Source organism: Felis catus, chromosome D4, assembly GCF_018350175.1.
Source record: "Felis catus isolate Fca126 chromosome D4, F.catus_Fca126_mat1.0, whole genome shotgun sequence".
Taxonomy (NCBI): domain Eukaryota; kingdom Metazoa; phylum Chordata; class Mammalia; order Carnivora; family Felidae; genus Felis; species Felis catus.
Genome location: NC_058380.1, coordinates 74,220,223 through 74,242,850, shown reverse-complemented (window position 1 = coordinate 74,242,850; position 22,628 = coordinate 74,220,223). Strand labels below are relative to the sequence as shown.

General features: G+C 52.9%; 2 protein-coding genes and 1 long non-coding RNA gene across 9 annotated transcripts in view; 2 read left to right on the top strand and 1 right to left on the bottom strand.

Moving 5' to 3' along the window:
• AKNA (AT-hook transcription factor) overlaps positions 1–7,375 on the top strand; it is a 55,308-nt gene extending 47,933 nt beyond the window's left edge. For all 7 annotated transcript variants that reach the window (XM_045042852.1, XM_045042853.1, XM_045042856.1 and 4 more), the window contains exons 20-22: positions 1,002–1,118; positions 1,399–1,597; positions 6,180–7,375. In XM_045042852.1, coding sequence (XP_044898787.1) covers positions 1,002–1,118; positions 1,399–1,597; positions 6,180–6,444 — 581 coding nt within the window. In that variant the 3' untranslated portion in view covers positions 6,445–7,375. The remainder of the gene's footprint in view (positions 1–1,001; positions 1,119–1,398; positions 1,598–6,179) is intronic.
• Positions 7,376–9,371: 1,996 nt separating this feature from the next.
• LOC100144393 (alpha-1-acid glycoprotein) lies at positions 9,372–12,714 on the bottom strand. The gene is made up of 6 exons (XM_003995775.4): positions 12,554–12,714; positions 12,011–12,153; positions 11,712–11,782; positions 10,811–10,918; positions 10,569–10,672; positions 9,372–9,554 (listed from the first exon to the last, which is right to left on the bottom strand). Exons 1-6 carry the CDS (start codon positions 12,665–12,667, stop codon positions 9,489–9,491), a joined length of 606 nt encoding a protein of 201 aa, XP_003995824.2. The 5' UTR covers positions 12,668–12,714; the 3' UTR covers positions 9,372–9,488.
• LOC109493931 lies at positions 9,633–22,569 on the top strand. Its single transcript, XR_006588643.1, has 5 exons — positions 9,633–10,699; positions 17,240–17,480; positions 17,837–17,945; positions 21,285–21,498; positions 22,172–22,569. It is a non-coding gene; the product is annotated as an uncharacterized LOC109493931 (long non-coding RNA).
• Positions 22,570–22,628: the final 59 nt, after the last annotated feature.

Here is a 22,628-nt window from a genome sequence, read left to right as displayed (position 1 = left end):
AGAGTCGTGGGGACAGCAGTGGCCAGAGAATATGGACACTGGGTTCTAGTCCCAGTTTTGCTACTGACTTGCTGTGTGATCTTAGGCAAGTTCCTTGACTTCTCTGAGCCTCAGACTTCACAACTGTAATGAAAGGATTGGAGATGGTCCCTAAAGCCCTTTCAAGCAATGATGATGATAACAACGGAGCTGTCATTGATTAAGCCCCCACTATAAACAGCGCATCATGCTAAAGGTTTTACAAACATGAATCTTCACAACCCTATGAAATGGGGTGTTCCCATTTTATTATTTCGCCTATTTTACAGGTGAGGAAACTGAGGCTCATAGAGGTTAAATAACTTGCCCAAGAGCACACAGCTCACCAGTGGTAGAGCCAGGATTTGAAGCCAGGACTTTGTGGCTCCAGAACCCTGGCTCTTCACCATTATGTTTCTTTGCCTTTGCTCAAGTCTCAACAGCCATCTCTATTTGTTCATTCATTCATTCATTCATTCAGCACCTGCCCATACTGGGCCCTGGGCCCTGTCGCCAAGAAGCTCGTAGCTAAGCAATGACGAAACAGTGATCTGAGCACAGGGTGGGGCTGGGGAGCCTATAACTCAGCCAGGGGGGTGAGAGGACTTCCAGGTGAGGTGTTGAGGATGTGCGTGGGAAGAGGACCAGGTTGTCCACTCTCTTCCTGCTCCCTTAGGCCTCTACTGACCCCCTGGTGCCTGAGGGGCCATCATGGGCCACTCCCACATGGAGAATGGGCCTCAGTGTGGAGGAATGAATATAGGCTCAGGGGCTGCATTCGGGAGAGCCCGGGCTTGGGCTCAGACAGAGCACCACCGATTTCCTACTCTGACACTTTGGCATATCATTCAACCTTTTGGAGCCTCAGTTTTCCAGTCTGTAAAATGGGGGAGTGATGGCTTGTTGGCGGAGGTCTGCTTGGGGGCTCCAGGCCCGTTGATCCTGACGTAATCCTCTCCTGACCCCTCTTCCTCCTCTTGTAGGTGGTACTGTCACCAGGGACCCACTGGGACCGGTTCCCACTGATACCCTGCGATGTCCCCTGTGTGGTCAAGTCGGGACGCCCCCAAAGACGGATGGCCCAGACTCAGCCACCTCTGGTAGGGACAGACGCTCACTCTCTTCTCCCAGCCAGACACCCAGCTCTCTGTTTTGGGAGTTCGGGGGCCCCAGGGGGTGTTTAGCTTGGGCGGCTGCTCTCCCAGTCTGGGGCAGAGCAAACCAGGCACAGGATTTGTTTCCCGAAGCGAGGCACTGACAGCATGGCCAGCCCAGTGTCCAGCTCTAACAGGGCAGAGGTGGGTGGCCCCCTGTTCTGCCTGTTCTAGAGCTTCCCAGGCAATCAGACTGACCTCTCTGGTGCCCCCCCGCCCCTTGCAGGGACAGAAAGTGCCGCCCCAAGGAGGAATGCACACTCACGCTCAGCCTCCAGCCCCTCACGACGGAGCAAGCAGGCAGGGTCGCCGGCCCGGCCGCCCCCCGGACTGTGGTATCTGCCTGCCGTGCCCCCAGCACCGGCCCCTCCCGCCTTTGCCTACGTCTCCTCGGTGCCCATCGTGCCTTACCCGTCGGCCGCTGTGTAAGAACCTCCCTTTCCCACCTTCCCAGCCTCTGTTTGACTCGCTTCCCAATTCGCGTTCACATCTATCTCCGGCTGCTGAGAACCCGGGCGTCGCTCACTCCTGTGTTTCGCCCCAGTGTATAACGTGCAGAACAAGCAGAACACTCGTGCAGTCACTCAACAAACCCTGAATGCTCCCTGCACACCAGGGAGAGTGCTTGGCCTGGGCGGGGACGGGGTGCCCCGCAGTGGAGCCTGACAGAGGGCCCCGCAGTGGAGCCTGACAGAGGGCCCTGCCCCCTAGGAGCTCACAAGGAAAGCTCATGGGAGTCTAGCTCTAGAACCCTAACCCTTCCCCATTTCCTGTGGGTCTTTCCAGCAAGTAAGTAATGCACACCCACTGCTTGTCAATAGCCTTTATTTTTTTTTTTAGGTTTATTTACTCATTTTGAGGGGGCTACAGGGAGGAGCAGAGAGAGAAGGAGAGAGAGAGAATTACGGGGCTCAAACTTGCAAATTGGGAGATCAGGACCGAGCCAAAATTCAGAGTTGGATGTTCAACTGCCTGAGCCACCCAGGTGCCCCATGCTTTACTTTTCAGAACAGTTTTAGATGCAGAGAGAAATGGAGCAGACAGTAAAGAGAGTTCTCATATAACCCCCCACACACACACGCACACACACACACACACACACAGTTTCCCCTGTCACTAACATCTTACTTGAACGTGATACTTTTGCAGTTAGTGAACCAATATGAATACATTATTATTACCTGAAGCCCATAGATTATTTGGGTGTCTTCAGTTTTTTTATAGGTTTATTTTTATGTTTGAGAGGGAGCGCAGGCGGGGAAGGGGCAGAGGGGGACAGAGGATCTAAAGCGGGTTCCATGCTGACAGCAACAAGCCCGATGTGAGGCTCAAACTCATGAACCACGAGACCATGACCTGGGCCAAAGTCGGTCACTCAGTTGACTGAGCCACCCAAGTGCCCCATGGGTTTCTTCAGTGTTTACCTGAAGGTCTTTTTCTGGTCTGGGATCCCGTCCAGAATGCCACATACACTCAGTCGTCATGTGTCCTTAGGCCCCTCTTGGCTCTTGGCTGTGCTCGTTCCTCAGACTTGCCTTGTTTCTGTTTGGATATGGCCTCTGCCAAGAGAGAAAATACACGGCAGTTGAGGCAGAAGTGGTTCTGCGTTTAGAGTCCAAGCTCTGCTAGATCTCCGTCAGCCACCTACTGGCGCCGTGGCCTTGGTAAAGCTACTTCCTCTCTGAGCCTCCATTTTCCCATCTGTTAAATGGGGTAGTAGTCTCGACCACGTACAGTTGGTTGTTTGAGGGTGAAGTGAGGCACGTGGCCAGACGCACGTGAGACGTTTGTGGAATTTGTCGTGGGGGGCAGCGTTGTCGTCACCGTGGGGAGTGCCACTTCACGGCATGGTCGTCGGCAAAGAAGAAAGATGCATAAAGGTGGCTGCCACAGGACAGGATTGCAGGGGAAGAAAAACCCTGGACGCTGAAATTAGGAGACTTGTCTTCTTGTCCTGACTGTCACAGGCTAGTTCCGTGCCGCAGTGCCCCTCCATATAAAACGAGTCGGGCGGGAGCCTCCTTCAGTGGCACGCCATCAGCATCCTGTGTCGTGCGCAGCAAGAGGCCAGGGTCGCTGTGGGGGCTGGCGCTCGGCGGGAGCAGAGGTGTAGGGTGCTGCCCAGCCCCCGTCCCCATAAGGACTCTGGCCTACGCGATGCTTTCTTGCCGCCCTCAGCCGACTCCAGGAGTATTCTGCTCCGTCGGCTATGCGAGGCCATGCTGCATGCTCAGGCCTGCGGCAGGAGATGCCTGCCTATGCCCCGACTCCCTGGGCAGGAGAGGTTTCGCCTGGAATCGGCTGGCCCAGGATGAAACTCTGGGTGCCTCTCCGCTTCGAAGGCTGTCCCATATCCTTCCAGACTCAGACCTGTGGGCAGACCCAACCAGGTGGCTGTGTCCAGGCCTGGACAGGTCATAGGGAAGGGGAAGGGTTCTGAGCTGTAGTGCCCGACAGACCTGGCCGGCGGTAGCCTACAACCTTAGCTGGGTCACTTTGCTCCTCTGTGCCTCAGTTCTTTCCTCTGTGAAATGGGTTGTGGTAAGGATTACATGAACTAATACACAGATATACACAATACACTAATACACTAATATACACAATACACAGATATACACAATACACAATACACTAATACACTAATATACACAATACATAGAAGTTGGCCAGGAAGCATAGCATTTCAAATGCTGCTAGAGTTTGGGCTGATGATGCCCTCAAGTTTCTCCATCTGCCATCAGCAAGACTGAGCATGCTCAATGACAGGGTGCCCTTTAGAAAGTTTATGGGGCTGTGCTGCCACCTGCTGGCCAATTGCCTTATAGCCCTGCGCCAAAGTCTTTCTAGCCAGGAAGGTTTTTTGGTTTTGTTTTGGGCCAAAACAAAGGTGAGGGACAGTTGCAGCTTCTGCCTTAGAGGGTGTTTGGGATGTGACTTTCGGGCCAAGCTAGCTGGTCATCAAATTATTAAACGGTAGGGGTGTGTGTAAACCCAGTAATTACACCTGATAGTCCCCGGGGGAAGGAATTGGATTCAAGAAGCCTATTGGTTCGGTTCAGATGATATGTACTGGCATCTACTGGGTGCTAATTAGCTCTGGGTGTGAGTCCAGCACCGCCCCTTCCAGCGCTCTGACTCTGAGCTGACGTGTACACAGGCACTTAGAGTGGCCAGGCAGCGTCCAGAGCTTTCCACCTGAATTTTCCTATCAGATCTCTCCCGGGAGGTAGCTAAAGGTGGGGGAACAGAGCCCCTGAAAGGGGAATCCGCACGGAATGGCTGGGATTTGGGGGGCAGGCTTCCTGCCTCACCTAGCTTCTCTGAACTTCTCTTTGCTCGTCCGTAACATAAGCATAGCGGTACCCACCGAACAAGTAAGATACGTGCTGGTCAAGAAAACGTGTATCTCCGAGCCCGGCACACGGTACCCAGCATGCAATGCCAGCTCGGGGCTAGGTGCCACCAGACGGTTTTCCAAAGTGGTGGTGCCATTTTACGTCCCCACCAGCAGCTTATGAGGCTTCTGATTTCTCCGCCTCCTGGCCAGCATCTGTCCTTTTGACTTGAGTCATCCGGCGGTGGCCAAGCGCCTGACGTGGCATCTCACATGGTTTTTATTTGCGTTTCCCTGGTGGCTGATGACGCTGAGCATCTTTTCATGTGCTTATTGTGCATCTGTGTGTCTTCTTCGGAGAGATATGTGTTCCGGTCCTAGCAGAGCCCTTTTCTCCTGCACGCTGTACGATAACGTGGGTCCGAAGAAGTGGAAGGTCAGGAAGGAGGCCAGAGTTTACAGTGTGTCAAGCAAGACGCCAGTGACAGACTCTGGCCAACTCCTCCTCTACTTGTCCCTGCTGCATTTGGGCAAAACCTTTGTCTCCCTGTCTCCTCCACATGCTTGATTCCACAACACAGGGGCCACCCCCTCTTCCCGCCCGTCGCCGGACTGGGGAGCCTGGCTGCGTGCTGCGCTCACTACCTGGAGAAATCCGTGCTCCGTCACATGGCTCCCAGCACTTTACATGAAGCCCCACATTCCTGCAGGGCCAGGCTGGGAAGGACACGTTTCCACCTGCTCCCTGGATGAGTGGAACAAGACCCTCCGCCTCCTACAGAACCCTAATTATTATCACGTGTCTCTGCTGCTCCACACTTGGCAAATGGGACCACACGTTTCCTCTCTGATGAAGGGGGTTTGCTACAGAGCCTGGGGGTGATCCTAGTCTCCCTGGGATCTGGCTCTGAAATGAGAAGCCCCAAGAAGGCAGTGGGGTCCATGTTACTCATTCACCAGTGTAACCGCAGGGCTGGCACATACTGTAAGATCAATAAATACGAAGTGAATAGGTAGATCGAACTAACCATTTTTTTTTTAAGTTTATTTTGAGAGAGAGCAAGAGAGAGAAAGAGCGAGTGTGAGTGGGGGAGGGGTAGAGAGAGAGGGAGAGAGAATCCCAAGCAGGCTCCACGCTGTCAGCACAGAGCCCGACGTCGGGCTCCATCCCACGACCGGGAGATCGAGACCTGAGCTGAGATCGAGAGTCGGTTGGTTGCTTGACTGAGCCGCCCAGGCACCCCTGCACCATTTTTTTTAAGTATGCATTTCTTTCTGAGAGAGAGAGAGAGATTGAGTGGGGGAGGGACAGAGAGGGAGACAGGATCCGAAGCGAGCTCTGTGCTGACAGCAGTGAGCCCGACACGTGGCTCGAACTCACAAACCGTGAGGTCATGACTTGAGCCGAAGTCCGGCTGCTTAACCGGCTGAGCCACCCGGGCGCCCCCTGAACCAACCATTTTCGAGACACTGTTCCAGGTCGGGCACTCCCGTTTGTCATCCTTCATCCCTCAAAGTAGGTGTTTATTATTCCCATTTGAGAGGTGAAGACTGAGACCCAGAGAGCAGGGGCCGTGGGCTCAGCTGGAGGGCCTGGCATGGGGTTGACTCCGAACCCGGTGCTCTGCCCGGCCCTGTCCGTGGTTAACGAACGCCGGGCCCTCTCTCCTCAGGTACTACGCGCCTCCGGGACCTACCTCAGCTTCCTCGCCCCAGCCAGCCGCCGCCGAGTGGCCCCCCTCTGCCTCCTCCCGGCCGGCGCGGGGGCACCGGCACTCCATCCAGCTGGACCTGGAGGACCTGGAGGAGCTCAACAAGGCCCTGAATCGAGCCGTCCAGGCTGCTGAGAGCATCCGCTGCACCACCAAGCACATGAGCCGCTCCCTGTCAGCCGACCTGCGCCAGGCCCGCAGCCTCAGGGGCTCCTGCCTCTTCTGACTTCACCCTGGAGACTCAGACACAGATGGGGGGCAGGTGGGCCGGCGGCCTGCTGCTGTCCCCCAGGGCGGGAGTCGGCTGGAGCCACTCCCGCGGGCCCCGGCGACCCCTCCCCAGAGGCGGCCTGGCCCTGGGGTGTTGGCCTGGGCATGAAGAGAAGGAACTCCTGGGGGACCGGCCCCTGAAGGAAGTGCTGAGACTGAGGCCACCTTCTGCCCAGGGGCAGCCTCGGGGAGTCTCCTGGTCCTGCACTGCCCACCTCTGGCTAATAATATGTACTTTATATACAGATGGACAATTTTTTTTTTTTTTACTGTGTTTTCCTGGTCGTAGATCCAACCTACCAGGCCAGATGAGAAGGGATAGGGCCAGAGTCTCTGGTGCAAACCTGTCTCCTCACCGGTGACCAGCCCCTCCAGCGTAGGCGTTTCTGGGAAGGACACGGCTGTGCACTTTCCTCCTGGTGACTGGGGATTAGTAAGGCACTTTGACACCATCGAAACGTCAAGACGGCAGGCCCCCAGGATAACATGCGCCCAGCTTCTCCGGAGAGGGCTTTCCCGTGGACCTGCAGGGAAGGGGACACCCCCAGGGAGGGCCCAGAAGCTGTCCAACTTGGTCCCTCTCTGTACCTCACCCCCTGAGCCCCAGCTCTGTCCCTGGGATCCCTGTGGAACTGGGCTAGTGGCCAAGCTGCCTGCCAGGCCCTGGTCTGCGGCCGGGAGGCCAGCCCGTCTCTGGCTCCCTAGCTTGTAGCAGAGTGCGTACCTCAGCTTTTCTGGAATGTGTATGCATCAGTGATATTTGTATATTTGAGGCATTTAAAAATCTATTTTCGTTATGAGGGCAAATGGAGAAGAATGAATATTGATCTTTGAAAAAAAAAAAAAAAAAGAACGGAAAAAAAAAAACATTCCCGAAGCTGCCCACATCCGTGGTGTGTGTCGTCAACTTGTGGCTTCTTAACCCCAAGTCTGTGGGTGGGGGATTTGATGACAAGCGGAGCCCTTCCCCAGGGGGCTTGTTGGGTGCAGTTTTCCAGACTCTGCCCACCTTCCTCCGGTGGCTGCTGTTTCTCCATACCTTCTCCCTGTGCCTGTCTCTGGATTCACCCTTCTGACTGGAGAGGCTGTCTGGCCAAGCGCCTTCGGAGACACACAGCTGGTGCCCAAAGCGCAAGGCTAGACTCTCCTTCCAGTGCTCCTTTTAATAGCAAACAGCAACACCAGCCGCCATATACTGAGCGCGCGCTAGATGCCGATTTTTTTTTTTAACGTTTATTTTTGAGAGACAGAGTACGAGTGGGGGAGGGGCAGGGAGCAAGGAAGACAGAATGTGAAGCAGGCTCCAGGCTCTGAGCTGTCAGCACAGAGCCTGACGTGGGGCTTGAACCCACGAACCATGAGATCACGACCTGAGCCGAAGCCAGAAGCTTGACCGATTGAGCCGCCCAGGCGCCCCAAGATACCGATGCTTGAGCTAAGTATTCAGCACAGGGCACTCACGGTTCACACACCACCCCCACTACGTGCCTCCTCCGTTGATGAGAGACTGAGGTCCCGGCGGGCTATCTGCCCGGCCTCGCAATGTCTGGCTCTAAAATCCGTTTTCTTTACTGTTCTTTTCTTCCTAACCTCCATGAGATTTTTCTCCCCAACGCCTGCTACGTCTTCCCGTGGCTTTCTCTGTCAGCCCCCCTCACTTTCCACACGCTCCTCCCTGCCCACCAGGCCCCGTTTCTACTTCATTTTTCAGCTGACCCTTCTCAGTGCACTTGAAAATGGCAGTTAGCCGAGAAGGGAAGATCTCCTGTAGGTTCTGAGCCTCTGAGCCTACCCTGTCCTGGATGCCAGGAGGCTGCTCCGGGATACGAGGACGGGTACGGGGAGCCAAGGGCGCAGGTGGGGGCGCAGGGCGGTGTCCCCAGCCTCAGTGCCCGGGGTGCAGCGTGGCTCTTGGGAGGGTGGTGTCACAGGTGCCACAGGGCCGGGCGTCAGGTGCCGGGGCTATGACTCTGTTGCTCTGGATGGCTTTGGCCGCTCGCTCCCGGAATTGCCTGAACGATGTGGCCCCAAGTCTTCTGCCACCAAGCGGTGCTGCTTCCCTCTCATGACCATAAATCACAAGCCATCAGGTCTGGAAGGAGCTGGCCTTCCTTGCTGGACTCCTGGCTTTAGGTGCTCGGTATTTCTGTGCCATGGAGAGGGCCTGCCTCGGACGTGGCCCCATCTCGAGGGCTCCGAACATGTTTGCAAGTTGGCTGCTTTCCAGGGGCCAACCTCCCCCCTCGTTATATCCTGTGGGCGTCCGGTGGGCACTGTGAGGGCACTTCGTGGAGACAGCTGCTCTGGCCTAGGCCCCAAGGCCTCTGCGTCTCCCCGTCCTGTCCCCCGCCCAGGTACCCTCCTCTTGCCAGGATGCTCACAGCAGCCTCTGCCAGAGTCTTTCTGCCTCCAGTCGGGCCCCTCCCAACTCGCCTCCCCAGATGGCCAGGGCAATGTGTAAGGTGAGGTCCTTTGTGCTCGGTACCACACGCCGCCGGAGTCCTCACTGCCCCCATTCACCTGAGCTACCAGGGCCTCCCGCTTCGATGTTTCTCAGACTCGTCCTCTCAGATCCTTGGCTTATAGCTGGAACAGCAGGTGTTACAAGCTGCTGTTCGTATATCTTTCTAGACTGGTTCGGATGCCCCGTCCAGGAAGCCTTCCCAGATTTCCACCGCAGGAGGCACCTCCCCCCCATGCTGGGCTCCCACAGCATTTGGTGCCTGTCATCGTCCAACCTGTGCCGGGTATTACAGCAGGAGCTCTTCTGAGTAGAGGGACAGGGGCTTACCCAGTGATCAGCCGGGGCTCAGCCCAGGGCAGGCTTCAACGTGTGTGAATGAGTGACCGAATGAACGAGTGAGCGAATGACACCCTGCCTGCTTCCGATGCAGAAGCTTTATTGATGCCACTGAGACAAAGACCGGAAGTACAAAGGGTGGGCGTAGGGCTGAGGATGGGTCCCAGAGTCCCCAAGCTCCTAACCCAAGCTGTGTCCTCCTAGGACCCCTTGTTTTCCTTCTGATTTTCTTCCTGGTGCTCTTTCTCCAATGGCCCACACACATCCTGGAAGACAGGGGGAGCGCAGTGATGGGGGCAGGGCAGGGCTCTTGCGGGGGGGGGGGGGGGGGATGGTGGAATGAGCTCCAGCTTAGGCCCTGCCGCCTCCTACCTGGGTGACCTTGGGCAAGGCATTTTTCCTCTCTGAGGCTCAGCTTCACCTCAGAAGGGGGGCTCGGGCCCTTAGAACAACTGCCATTTACTGAGGACTTGCCGAGCCTTTATGTTGATCTGGATTCCTCACAGCCATTGGGTAGGTGATGTAAGCGAGGTTCAGGGTGGCCGTGTGGCCTGTCCAAGGTCCCCAGCCAGCAGATGGGGCGGGGGGCAAGCGGGGAGCAGGGCTGCGAGCCCAGTCCTTTCCCGCAGCTCCCAGGAGCCGGGAGGGGAGGTGGTCTAGGGGTGGTCACGAGGGATGACCTCAGGCGGCAGAGACATTTTTATTTCAATAATGCTGAAAGTATTTCATGTATATCCCCCCCAAAAGTGTCACCAGCTCATCAGCTCTGTGATTTCAGATGTTACTGCCCAGGACAAGACCATGTAAAGCATTAAGATGATTTTATACGTACTTCTCAGTTACAGCAAAAGTCAGGATGTAGTCCTGGGCTTGGGGCCATTTGGGTGGTGCTGAAAACCACCATACCCACTCCCCAGCCACAGGTATTTGAAGTCTGGGGCGTGGCCAGTAGTTGTCAACGATCGTTACCCTTGTGTGTTTCTTTGTCACGTTCCCATGGCCACACTTGTGTCTGCTGTTCCCCTCCTTTCCAAGCCCCGCCCCCCCCCCCACCTGCTCTGGATGCCCTCCCTGTTTCACAGTGACTTTTCCTTCCTGGTTCCTCACCCCGTGGGCTTGCAGGAAACTCAGCTGTCCCTGCAGTGAGGCAGGTGCTTAAAAGTAGGATGTCCTATCTCACTGCACAGCCTGGGCCGGCAGCTCACCCCCCTGGGCCTCTGGGGCTGCCCAAGGCAGAGTCACCCTGAGGGTGGGCTTGGCCCAGTCCTCCCTGCCTTCACCTGTTTCTCATCGGAGTACATGATTTCTGACTTCTGCATGCCCATGCACGTGATGGCTTCGTGGAACTCTCTCATTTGCTCCTGGGTCGCTTGTGGCTTGTCAGCTGCAGGAGGGAGCGAGGAGACGTTGGGTGAGCATGCTGGGGTCCTAGCTGGGAAGCCAGGGAGGGTGGGGGAGCTGGGGGCCCGGCCGCAGGGGAAGGGGTCCTGGGCGAGGTAGAAGAAGTTTGAGGGATGCCTACTGTAGAAGGACAGCCCCATGTTCTGCTCGTCTTTCAGGGAGAAGGCAAGCATGAAGGTCCTGGGATCCTTGGTGAGCAGGAGGTAGCCAACTTGTTCTTTGCCGAACTCTGGAGGAGAAAACCCCTGGGTGAGACCACACAGCACAGCGGTCCCCAATGGTAGGCAAGGAGCCCTGGGCGTGCCCATGGCCACACAGCAATGAGTGAAGGCCAGGGGTTCACCTGGGTCACACATCCCTAGTCCCATTGTGTGCCGGGCCCTGTGCTACTATGTGGAATCACAGCCTCACACGGGCTGTGGCTGTCAGGGCCTTTCTCCCCATTTTCCAGATGAAGAAAATAAGGCCCAGACAGGAGACTCAGGGCTGCTGAGTGCTGTTGGTTTAATTCCATTGGCATTTGTAGAGTCCTACTATGTGCTCTCTCTGGGGTGACAGCGGGGATATGAGTGAAGTCACTGCGTGCCAGACAAAGACTGCCGCCCTCAGATCCTAGAGGAGAAAAGGTGGTTGGAGAGAGGCAGGACCACAGCCAGACTTGGGTTTGAGTCCTAGTTCTAATTACAGGCTGTGTGACTCCAGGGATACTGCTTGACATCTCTGTTTCTCTGTTTCCTCATCTGATCGCTGTAATGTCCTCCTAAGGTTGTTCGTGAGTATTCAGTGGGTCAATTCACGTAAAGCACTTCTAGCAGTGCCTGGCACATAAGTAAAAGCTCACATATGTTGGCAGTTATTCCTGAGTATTGCAGCGTGCAGACACCAGGACCTCGGAGCTGGAAGAAATGGGCCTGTCCTGTGTTCTCTGTGCCTCCAGCCTCCAGGGCCTTAGCCCCAGCACCTCCTCTTTTGGCTGGCCCATTCACCTGTCCCCAGGCTCCCACGTGTGGGCTGGACCTCACCGTGTTTAGACAGACTCCCATTCTCCCGCTGGACGTTCAGATAGCTGGAGTTATAGACGCACTGGTTCCCTCTAACAGACAGAAGGGGGGAGAAAAACAGGAAGACCATCAAGGAGAAGTGGACAATCACTGGCCACCATCATCGAGGGGCAAGAGTCGGTGGTGATTAGAGTCCACCCTCCCCATTCCATGGATGAGAAGGCTGAGGTCAGGAAGAGGGAGGGACTTGATCAAGGTTACCCAGCAGCTAGGAGCAGAAGCCTGGGGCTAGCATGTGGGTGGGTGGGGGGGGGTCTCACATGGTTAGGTACTCTCTGAGCAGTATTTTGTCCTCTGTGTAGTTGATGTGAAAGTAAAAGAAGGCCGCTTGGATCGTTCTAGACGACTCGTTGAACTCCGGGTTGCGGAAGGCCGAGGCGATGTAAAACCACTTGCCGGAGAGCTGGGTTGGAGAGAGAAGCCAGGAGCTGATGATGGAGGCCGAGGGCAGAATCCCTGCCAGTCAGCCGGGCAGATTTCTCCCTCCATTTTGCACACGGGGAGCCTGGGGCCCCAGGCGAGGAGCGGGCACGCAGGAGGTCACTCTGAGGGTCAGGCACCTCCCCCAGCCGCTGGGTGGCCCCTCGTGCAGTAAAGGAGGCTCCCTCTGAGGGGCCTTGCAATGAGACTTCTGAGTTTGGAAGCAGAAGAATGCCCCCAGAGGCTGGTCAGAATGTCACCCCAGGACCCGGGAGGAGAAAAAGGCAGAGGTGGGGAAGGGGGCTGACCGCAAGCCAGCAGGAGAAAGGGAAGCCCAGAGAGGAGGCAGCTGCCCACAGCACTCAGGGGCCCCGGGCATGCACCTGGTCCAGAGTGGCGTTGGTGATAGGTGTCGCTGTGAGGTTGGCACACTCTGGGCTCTGGGCTTCCAGCAGAGGAAGGAGGCTCAGGACAGCAAGGGCCCAGGACAGCGCCATGCCTGGAGGGAGAGGCACCTGGAGTCGGGCAGAACTGGTGGCTGTAGGGTACAGTGACCTTTATAACGAGCTGTGGGTGGAGTCCTGGAGCCCCCTGGTGACACATCAGGTGAGTGCTTGCGAAATGCCTGGCACAAACCTTTCCCTCCTTCCCCCCAAAGCCGGCTGTGGCTAAAGCCTGCAAGCGTGGGTCTAACTTAGACCGGCTGTTCAAAGCCAAGGGGGGTGTGGGCTGGAGGGGTATTGTCAAACATGGGTAGATTTCAATAGAGGGGCCTCTAAGCCAGCGCTTATGTTTTTGGGTGTTTTGTTTTGTTTTGTTTTGAAAGCTCTTATGTTTTTACCCAATTCGTGTCCCACTGAGCATTCAGACTTGAGCAAGACCTAACCGTAAATCAAACACAGGTGGCAGCTTAGAGAGTTCCCAGGCTAGGGGGGGTGGGGGTGGGGAATGGGATGGGGGAGGGTCAAGGGTTGGGGAGAGGGCAAAACATGGATTCTATTCCAACTGATTGTGGTAACAGCTGTGGACCAGCACAAGTCCGGTGGGGTGGGGGGCAGCCGAATCTTGGAGCAAAGAAGGGATGTTTCCAAAAGAAGGAGGCGTCTAAGTTATATTGCCTATTTCCAGTAAATGTGGTATTACCTGAACTCTCTCCCAAAATCTGGGACGAGAAATTATGTCCATGTGGTCCCCACCCCCGGCTATGTGAGCAGGGGGGTGGGCCTCTCCTTTCACCAGTTGGTCCCCAACCCTGGCCAGTGGTCACCGTTGCAGAATGAGAGCTTCCATTGCCTGCATGCATTTTTACCTGACAAGGTCAGATTGGTATCCCTAAGAATAAACGCGTTCAAAACGTTTTACTATGTCGTGCTTACAATTCTATGTTCTTGTCCGTTTCATGTATTTTGAGTCATTTTTCATGTTTTGGGGCAGTCCGCGGTCGTAATTTTAGTGGACGCATCCCCTTTCGTTCGCTTCCTAGATTCCAACATACCTAATGATGTCCTCCCTTTATATCTATGGCATTTTGTTTTATTTTTCCAGCTTTATTGAGACATAATTGCCCGTAGCATTTCACATTGTGATGTTTCCTCTCCTAAGTGTCAGAAACGGCCAAATCGCTTTCTAAAATTACCATACCGTTCAAGAGAAAGAAAAACGTGTCACGTACAAACTCACAGTGTAATTCAAAACAGCCAAAAACTAGAAACAGTTCAAATACCCGTCATCGGGAAAATGGAGAAACACATTGTGGCATTTTCGTAAATGGAACATTACTTCGCGATAAAAACAAATGAACTTCCGATTTGTAAGACAACGTGAATGAATCTCAAAAACAGTACGCTGAGCAAAAGGAGCCAGACTTAAGAAAGCACACACTGTATAGTTTCCATTTGTAGAAAGTTCTAGAATAGCCAAAACTAATCTATAATGGTAGAAATCAGATCAGCAGTTGCCTAGGGCAAGGAGGGGAGTCTGACTGCCAAAGGTTGTAAGAGCACTTTCTGAAGTAGGTGGCATTGTTCCAAATTTCCACTGCAGGGGTGGTTACACACAAAATGTACGTTTGTGAAAACTCATTGAACTGTAAACCTAAAATGTGTGCATTTTATTGTACGCCAATTATACCTCAATTAAGTTGATTTAAAAAAAAAAAAAAACAACTCTCTTCCCAAACAGAGAAGACAAAAAACACTAACGCTGTTTAATACGGTGCCAATTTGGCGATGCCCAGATGAGTCCCTTTCTCCACATCCTCGTCAGAAGTGAAAATCCCTCTTTTCTTTCTTTGCTTGCCAGCTCACTTAGTGTTCTGAATTTGCATTGCTCTAATCTGAGCCTTGAGAAAAGGATTGGAGCTTGTTGGCAAGGAAGAGTGGAGGTGACAGGACGCGGGGCGCATAAAGGACCTGGAGGGCCCCTATGAGACAGCACGGGAGTGACGGGGCCGATGCTGGAGAGGGTCGGCGGGAACCGAGTGTGCAGGGCACAGAAGCCAGGCTGGGAAGTTCGCAATGGGCTCTGCAGGTGTTGGAAGAAATAGAAAGATTTTAAATAGGGTGGGAGACGAATAGTCAGATTTGCTCTTTAGAAAGAGCCCTCTGTCTGCAGTGGGGAAGGTGGGGAGGGGGAGGGGAGGGGACCACCTTGGGAGAGCAGTCAGAGGCTGCTGCAGTGGGACTGGGGACAGATTTGACACACTGCTTATGTCAAAGAGAAGCTGGGTGTTCTATGGGGACAGCACTACCATTACCCCGGACCCTTGGGGCTTCTGCCCACACCCCAGAGCTTTAGAGGATCTCCCATATTACACGCATTCACACAGGCGCGTGCACACACGTACGGTTCATTAAATAACACAGAAGCACCTCTGTCCAGTGGGATCTGGTGCCTGGTTCTGGCACAGAATGACCCACAGCCCTAAACATCCCTGAACGACCAATGCTGTTCAGACCCCAGGGGAACAGTTCTTCCCTCTTGTGCCCTATCCTTGGATCGCGTTGGGTGGCCAGATGTTTTGTGAGTAGCATAGGGAGAGATGAAAGCTTCTCTAACGGTGAGCAAATGGGGTGCTGCTCCTCGGGAGTGAGTGGTCTTCACTGTCGCCCAGGTGCCCTTTGGAGGTCCGTCTCACTCTCTCCCAGGAGGCGCTACTCTCCAAATGGTTCCTTCGAGCACACCCAGCACTCCCCCTGACACAGTACACTTTTCTCCATCTTCTTCCATGTCAAGGATGGGTTAGTACCTCTCTGGATGGAGGGTCTGGACAGCCCTCCCTACCCTGCCCCTCCATCTGACCCGGGTATCTTGTCAGGAGAAGTTTGGCAGGAAATAGAAAAGCAATCAGGGCCACCCGGGATGATGGGGAAATATTTGTCCTGGCTTGACCGCTTGCTAGCTGCGTGACCTTGGGCCAGTTACTTAACTTCTCTGTGCCTCAATTTCCCCATCTGTAAAATGCGGATACTGATGGTTGCTACTTTATCAGGTTGTTAAGAGGATTAAATCAGCGTGCAGTTGTGAAATGCTTGTTATAAGAAACAAACTTGCTTCTAAGAGTCGGCCAGTCTTAACACCCCTACCATCAGTGTAATGACAAGCTGGGGTAGGGAGAAAAGACAGATTCTTGCATTACAGAAGTACCTCCAGGGGGCGCCTGGGTGGCTCCGTTGGTTAAGAGTCCGACTCTGGATTTTGACTCAGGTCATGATAGAGGGTCATGGGATTGAGCCCCTTGTCGGTCTCCGTGCTGGGCGTAGAGCCTGGTTAACATTCTCTCTCCCTCTCCCCCTGCTCCTTTCCCCCATTTGCTCTCTCTTTCCCTCTCTAAAATAAAATTTAAAAAAGAAAGGCAAAAAGAAATACTTCTGGGATTTTAGGATACATCCCACTTCTAAAGACATCAAAATGCAGAAATATGTAGACAGTAGGTTCAAGAAAATAGATACTTTCCCCATTGGATGGATAAGGAAGCAAATGGCTCAGAGAGGTCAGGTGAACGGTGAGGTTTAGATGATCGGGGAAACGCACCCACTGTAAATGATTCGGTTCCAAGAAAGCCACTTTATAATTGTCTCTCCCTTGAGGCCAGGGCTGAGCTCTGTGCCTAATGACTAATCTGTGAGCTTCTACGTGAACGGCCACGAAGAATACACTGGTAGAGCAAATGATCCTAATTAGGAACTTTGTGTTTGGGCTGAGGAAACGCTCAAAAAGATTTGCTCAAGTTCAGATCCTGTTCTGTCGTCTTGGACGATTTATGTAACCTCTTTGGACTTGGCTTCCCTCATCTGAAGAACCAGCAGAGTAACACGTGTCTCACGAGAGCTGTGCATGAGATGAAAACGTATCACTCTCAACAGGGCTCCCGCTCACGGTCAGTGTGCCAGAAAACGCAGCCGCTCTTATTTTGAAAGGTGCTTTTATTGGGTTGAACCATATGCTTTTACTGGGTTGAATATCATTCAGTTTCATACGATCTGCCCTACTTATCGCAGAACGATAGCTCTGTGTGTGGCTAGCAAGCAGGGAAGGGCATATCACCCCCATTTTGCAGAGGGAGAAACTGAGGCCCAGAGAGAAGGCATGACCAGTCCAAGGCCATGGCCCAGTCAGGAAGCTGGGACTGGAATCCACCTGCCCGCCTCTCCCCTTCTTGCTCGTCTTTTGCTCCTTTTCCCAGCACAGGGCAGCTGGGCATTGATGGCATGTGACTGTCCACGGCTGGGGCCTGATTCATTGTGGACAGAGCACACACGGGATTGGCCCCGCCTGGGAAGTCCACTCTGGCTGTTTCCTGACACTCGGTTGTGTAATGGGAGACTGGGAACGGTAGATGCTGCCAGCCCCGGAAGAGCTGCCTTGTGGACCCCAACAATCTCCTACCTGCCCCTGCCAGGAAGGAGCTGGCCCAGCTTCAGAGGCCTCGCTGGCCAGGTCACAGAGGCCCTCCTGGGAGTACAGGCTGGGAGTCGTGAATGTCACAGCTTTAACATAGCCCTTCTTCTCTTCCCTCTGGCCCTTCCTCCTGACTCCCTCATCCCCTCCGTGTCTCCAAAACCATGCAGATCCTGCTGACGCCTCTGGGGCTCTGACCGTGGCACGGAGCACTTTCCTGTCCCCTGGCTCAGCTGGCTGCCTCCTGGACGCTCCACAGTGCCCCAGTGCAGCTCAAACCCACCTCGGCCACCAGCCCAAACCCTGCTCTCCTGTGCAACCTGTGGCTCGTCCTACTCCCTGGGGCTCTCACAGCCTATGCTATAGCATCCCCAGATACGCAGTGTGGCCTTTACTTCCAAGCCTTGGCAGGTGCTGTACCCTCTCCTCCCAGTGCCTTTTGTCACCTGGCAAACCTTTGTTCAACCTCTATCAGCATCAGCTCGGATGGTTAGTTTTATGTGTCAAGTTAACTGGGCCATGCAGTACCTAGATATTTAGTCAAATATTCTGGGTGTATCTGTGAGGGTGTTTTTAGATGAGATTAACATTTGAATGTGTAGTCTGAGTAAAGCAGATTGCCACCTCCCCCCAAGTGTGGGTGGGCCTCATCTAATCTGTTGAAGGCCTCAATAGAATTAAGAGTCTGCGTAAGAGCCTGACTGGTGGAGATGAACGTCAGTCTTTTGCAGCCTTTGGACATGAACTGAAACATTGTTTCTTCCCAGCTCTCCAGCCTGCCAGACTTTACACTAGAAGGACACCATCAGCTCTCCTGGGTCTTGAATTGGCCAACTCACTCTGCAGATCCTGGGACTTGCCAACGATCATAATCATGTGAGCCAATTCCTTATGATAAATCTCTTTACAGGGGTGTCTGGGTGGCTGAGTCGGTTGAGCGTCTGGCTCTTGAGTTCGGCTCAGGTCATGATCCCAAGGTCATGGGATCAAGCCTCGAGTCGGGTTCCATGCTGAGCATGAAGCCTGCTTGAGGTTCTCTCCCACCACCGCCCCCCCCACCCCACCTCTCTCTCTCTTTCTCTCTCCCCTCCCTTCCCTTCCCCACTCACACACATACTCTCTCTCTCTAAATAAATTTTAAAACATCTCTTCACACACACACACACACACACACACACACACATCCTACTGGTTCTGTTACTCTAGAAACCCTGATTAGTACAGAGTGTGACCTCCTGACAAGCCTCCCTGTGCTGGGATTGCATCAGCCATGCCCTCCCCAACCACCACCCACCCCAGCCTGGCCTCTTGCTCCCTGCACCCAAGGTCCAACACCTCCAGCTGCCTCCACCAGACCCAGAGCCCCCCCACCAGGCGCCCTGCCAGGACTGTCTCTGTAACTGCAGTGCCCGCATACGGCTTGACCCAGGGAAGGCACACATGTCAAGGAAATGTTCCAGCGAGCCTTGTTGAACAAGTTTGAGCACCTCCTGCACGCTGCACTCTGTGGCCACGGCAGAGGACCAGACCCAGCCCCTGGCCTTGCAGAGCTTCCTGTGGGGTTGACACACAGTAGCGTGACTGAACTTTCCCATCTGCAGAACCGGAAGCTTGCTTCAACAGCTGGGCAAACTCTCGGGGGTGACGATATATGGTGGACCTTAGGAAATGATTCAAGAAGAAGGCCCTTCTGTTTCATCCTTGATTAATTTTCGGTCAGAGAAACGAAAAGAATATTCTTATTTTATTTCCAAGTTTGTTTGTTTGGTTTTCCCTAGTTTTGGAAAACTGTTTTCTAGATTCAGGAAATAGTGTGGGATCTCAATTCTTAAGCACACGCTAGAATCTCCAGGGAGACTTGTTTGTTTGTTTTTATTTATTTACTAATAATTGATTGTCACATTAGCTAACATAGAATGTGCACAGTGTAGTCTTGGCTCCAGGAGTAGATGCCTGTGATTCATCACTTACATACAATACCCAGTGCCCATCCCAACAGGTGCCCTCCTCAATGCCCATCACCCATTTTCCCCACCCCCAACCCTCCCCCCATCAACCCTCAGTTTGTTCTCTGTATTTAAGAGTCTCTTATGGTTTGCTTCCTTCTCTGTTTGTAACTTTTTTTTTCCTTCCCTTCTCCTGTGATCATCTGTTAAGTTTCCCAAATTCCATATATGAGTGAAATCATATGATACCTGTCTTTCTCTGACTGGCTTATTTCACTTTGCATAATGCCCTCCCGTATTATCCACGTTGTTGCAAATGGCAAGATTTCATTCTTTTTCATCGCCAAGTAGCATTCCATTGTATATATAAACCACATCTTTTTAAAAAAAAATTTTATTTACTTTTGAGACAGCGAGAGAAACAGCGTGAGCAGGGGAGGGGCAGAGAGAGAGAGAGAGAGGGAGACACAAAATCTGAAGCAGGCTCCAGGCTCTGAGCTGTCAGCACAGAGCCCGATGCAGGGCTCAGACCCACAAGCTGTGAGATCATGACCTGAGCCGAAGTCGGACACTTAACCGACTGAGCTACCCAGGAGCTCCCCTAAACCACATCTTCTTTATCCATTCATCAGTTTATGGACATTTAGGCTCTTTCCATAGTTTTGCTATTGTTGATAGCACTGCTATAAATATTGGGATACACGTGCCCCTATAAATCAACACTCCTGTATCCTTTGGAGGAATTCCTAGTAGTGCTATGGCTGGGTCGTAGGGTAATTCTATTTTTAATTTTTTAAGGAACCTCCACACCGTTTTCCAGGGTGGCTGCACCAGTTTGCATTCCCAACAGTGCAAGAGAGTTCCCCTTTCTCTGCATCATCGCCAGCACCTGTTGTTGCCCGAGTTGTTAATTTTAGCCACTCTGGTGTGAGGTGAAATCTCAATGTGGTATTGATTCGTATTTCAGGGAGGCTTATTTAAAACACAGATTTCTGGGCCCCACCCTGGGAGTTTGTGATTCAGTAGTTTGGGATCTGGGCTGAAAATCTGCCTTTGTAACCAACTCCCAACTGCTGCTGGTTCTGCTAATCCCAGGGGGCCATGCTGAGCTCCCCCCTACCCCCACTTGTCAGTAGCCTTGGGTTTGAATCAAAGCTTTGCCTTGGCCTTGGCAGGTGACCTCGGGCACTTCGCTGGCTGTAGTTACCTTCTATTTAAGACGATGGGGTGTATCTGGGATGTGGGGCTCTCTAAGCCCTTCCAGACAATGAATCCTGGGCTCTATGGACGGGATTCTTGGAGCCACGGCAAAGCAGCAGCCCCTGGTGCTCCCTGTCCGGGGGTGGGGGATGGGTGGGGGGAGAGACCCTGATGACCTGGAAATTTACAGCAAGGTTTTAAAACATAAAATTCCGGGGGCGCCTGGGTGGCGCAGTCGGTTAAGCGTCCGACTTCAGCCAGGTCACGATCTCGCGGTCCGTGAGTTCGAGCCCTGCGTCGGGCTCTGGGTGGATGGCTCAGAGCCTGGAGCCTGTTTCCGCTTCTGTGTCTCCCTCTGTCTCTGCCCCTCCCCCGTTCATGCTCTGTCTCTCTCTGTCCCAAAAATAAATAAACGTTGAAAAAAAAATTAAAAAAAAAAACATAAAATTCCGAATATGAATCCAACTGCTTGTGATTTGTTCTTTCTCCTGGGTGAGAAGGGCAGAAAAGGTTTGATTCATTCAAGCTCCCAGGGTGGGAGGAGCAAGCCAAGAAAGGCAGAACTCTGAACCAGAGGTCAGGAGTTACAGGTTCCAGGTCTGGCGGGGTATAACTATGTCCTAATGTGTCTCAGATATCGAATGGGAGCATACTTATGCTAAAAAACAAAACAAAACAAAACAAACAAAGAAAAACTATTGTTGGGGAGCCTGGGTGGCCCAGTCGCTTGAATGTCCAACTCTTAGTTTCAGCTCAGATCATGATCTCTTGGTTTTGTGAGTTCGAGCCCCGTGTCTGGCTCTCTGCACTGGCAGAGATTCTCTGGGATTCTGGCTGGAATTCTCTTCCTCCTCCTCCTGTCTGCCCTTCCCCTGCTCACACGGTCTCTATCTCCCTCAAAATAAATAAATAAATAAACTTAAATAACATTAAAAAAATAACTGCTGTTTATCTGACATTCAAATTTATCTCGGTGGTCCTGTCTATTCACTTGCTGAATCCAGCCATCTCTCAGATTCTCACTCACTTCCTCCAAGACAGGTGATATTGTGTCCTCTCTCGAGTATAGGTAAGAAATGCTCGTATTGAAGCACTGTCCGCCAGGGCCGAAAGACTGAAACAACCCAGATGTCCATCAGAGGATGAGCAGAGAACAAAAATGCAGTATATCCATACAGTAGAATATGAGTGAGCCATAAAAAAGAATGAAGTACTGTATGGAAACATATACCACAAGGGGGAACCTTGAAATCATGATACATGAAAGAAGTCAATCACAGAAGGTGAGCTTTTGGGGCACCTGGGTGGCTCAGTCGGTTAAGCGTCCGACTTCGGCTCAGGTTCGTGGATTTGAGCCCCACGTCGGGCTCTGTGCTGACAGCTTGGAGCCTGGAGCCTGCTTTGGATTTCGTGTCTCCCTCTCTCTCTGCCCCTCCCCTGTTCACACTCTGTCTCTCTCTCTTAAAAAAACAAATAATAAACATTAAAAAAAAAAAGGCCAGCTTTCTATGGGAGGAAAGGGACATTAATGAGACTGACCTTTCCCATCTTCCATTTTCTGTTTACATGAAATACGATTCCATTTGTATGAATTATCCACAGCAGGCAAAGTCAAAAAGCAGATGAGTGGTTTTCCAGGGGCTTGGGCAGAGGGGAATGGGGAATGACTGCTTCATAAGTATGGAGTTTCCTTTTAGGGTGATGAGAATGTTCTGGAACTAGATAGTGGTGATCGTTGCACAGCACTGTGAATGTACTAAATGTCACGAATGCTAAGTCTTATGGGTATGCTACTATGGTAAAAATAAAAAAAAAAAAAGGAATTGCTCATGGTAACCTCAATATACCCCCTCCCTCTGTGTCATGGGTTGAATCGTGTCCCCCAAAAAGATATGCTGAAGTCCTCACCTTATTACCTGTGAATGTGGCCTTACCTGGAAATAGGGTCTTTTGCAGACGTAATCAACTGAAGATGAGCTCATTCATGTGGGCCCTCATCCACTATGACTGGTGTCCTTATAAAAAGATGTGCGGAGACACACGGGAGAAAGAATGCCACGTGACTAAAGAGGCAGAGACCACGGTGCTCCAGCCGGAAGCCGAGGAATGCCTGGGGCCACTGGAAGCTGATCAGGGTAAGGAACCTCTCCTAGAAGCGTGGGGGATGGGGGGCACTGGCACCACTTGGATTTCAGACTTCCAGGCTGCAGAGCTGGGAGAGAATGCATTTCTGCTGTCCTAAGCCTCCAGGTTTGCGATGCTGTTACAGCAACCCTAGGGAAGGAATACGCCATGGGACCCAGACCACCCCCCTTTCAGTACTCACCCCCGTGTTGACCCCATGCCATCTCTCAATCTCTCTCTCTGCCTCCCTTTTTTGGGGGAAGCAGCATAAACAGGGCATCCCCTGAGC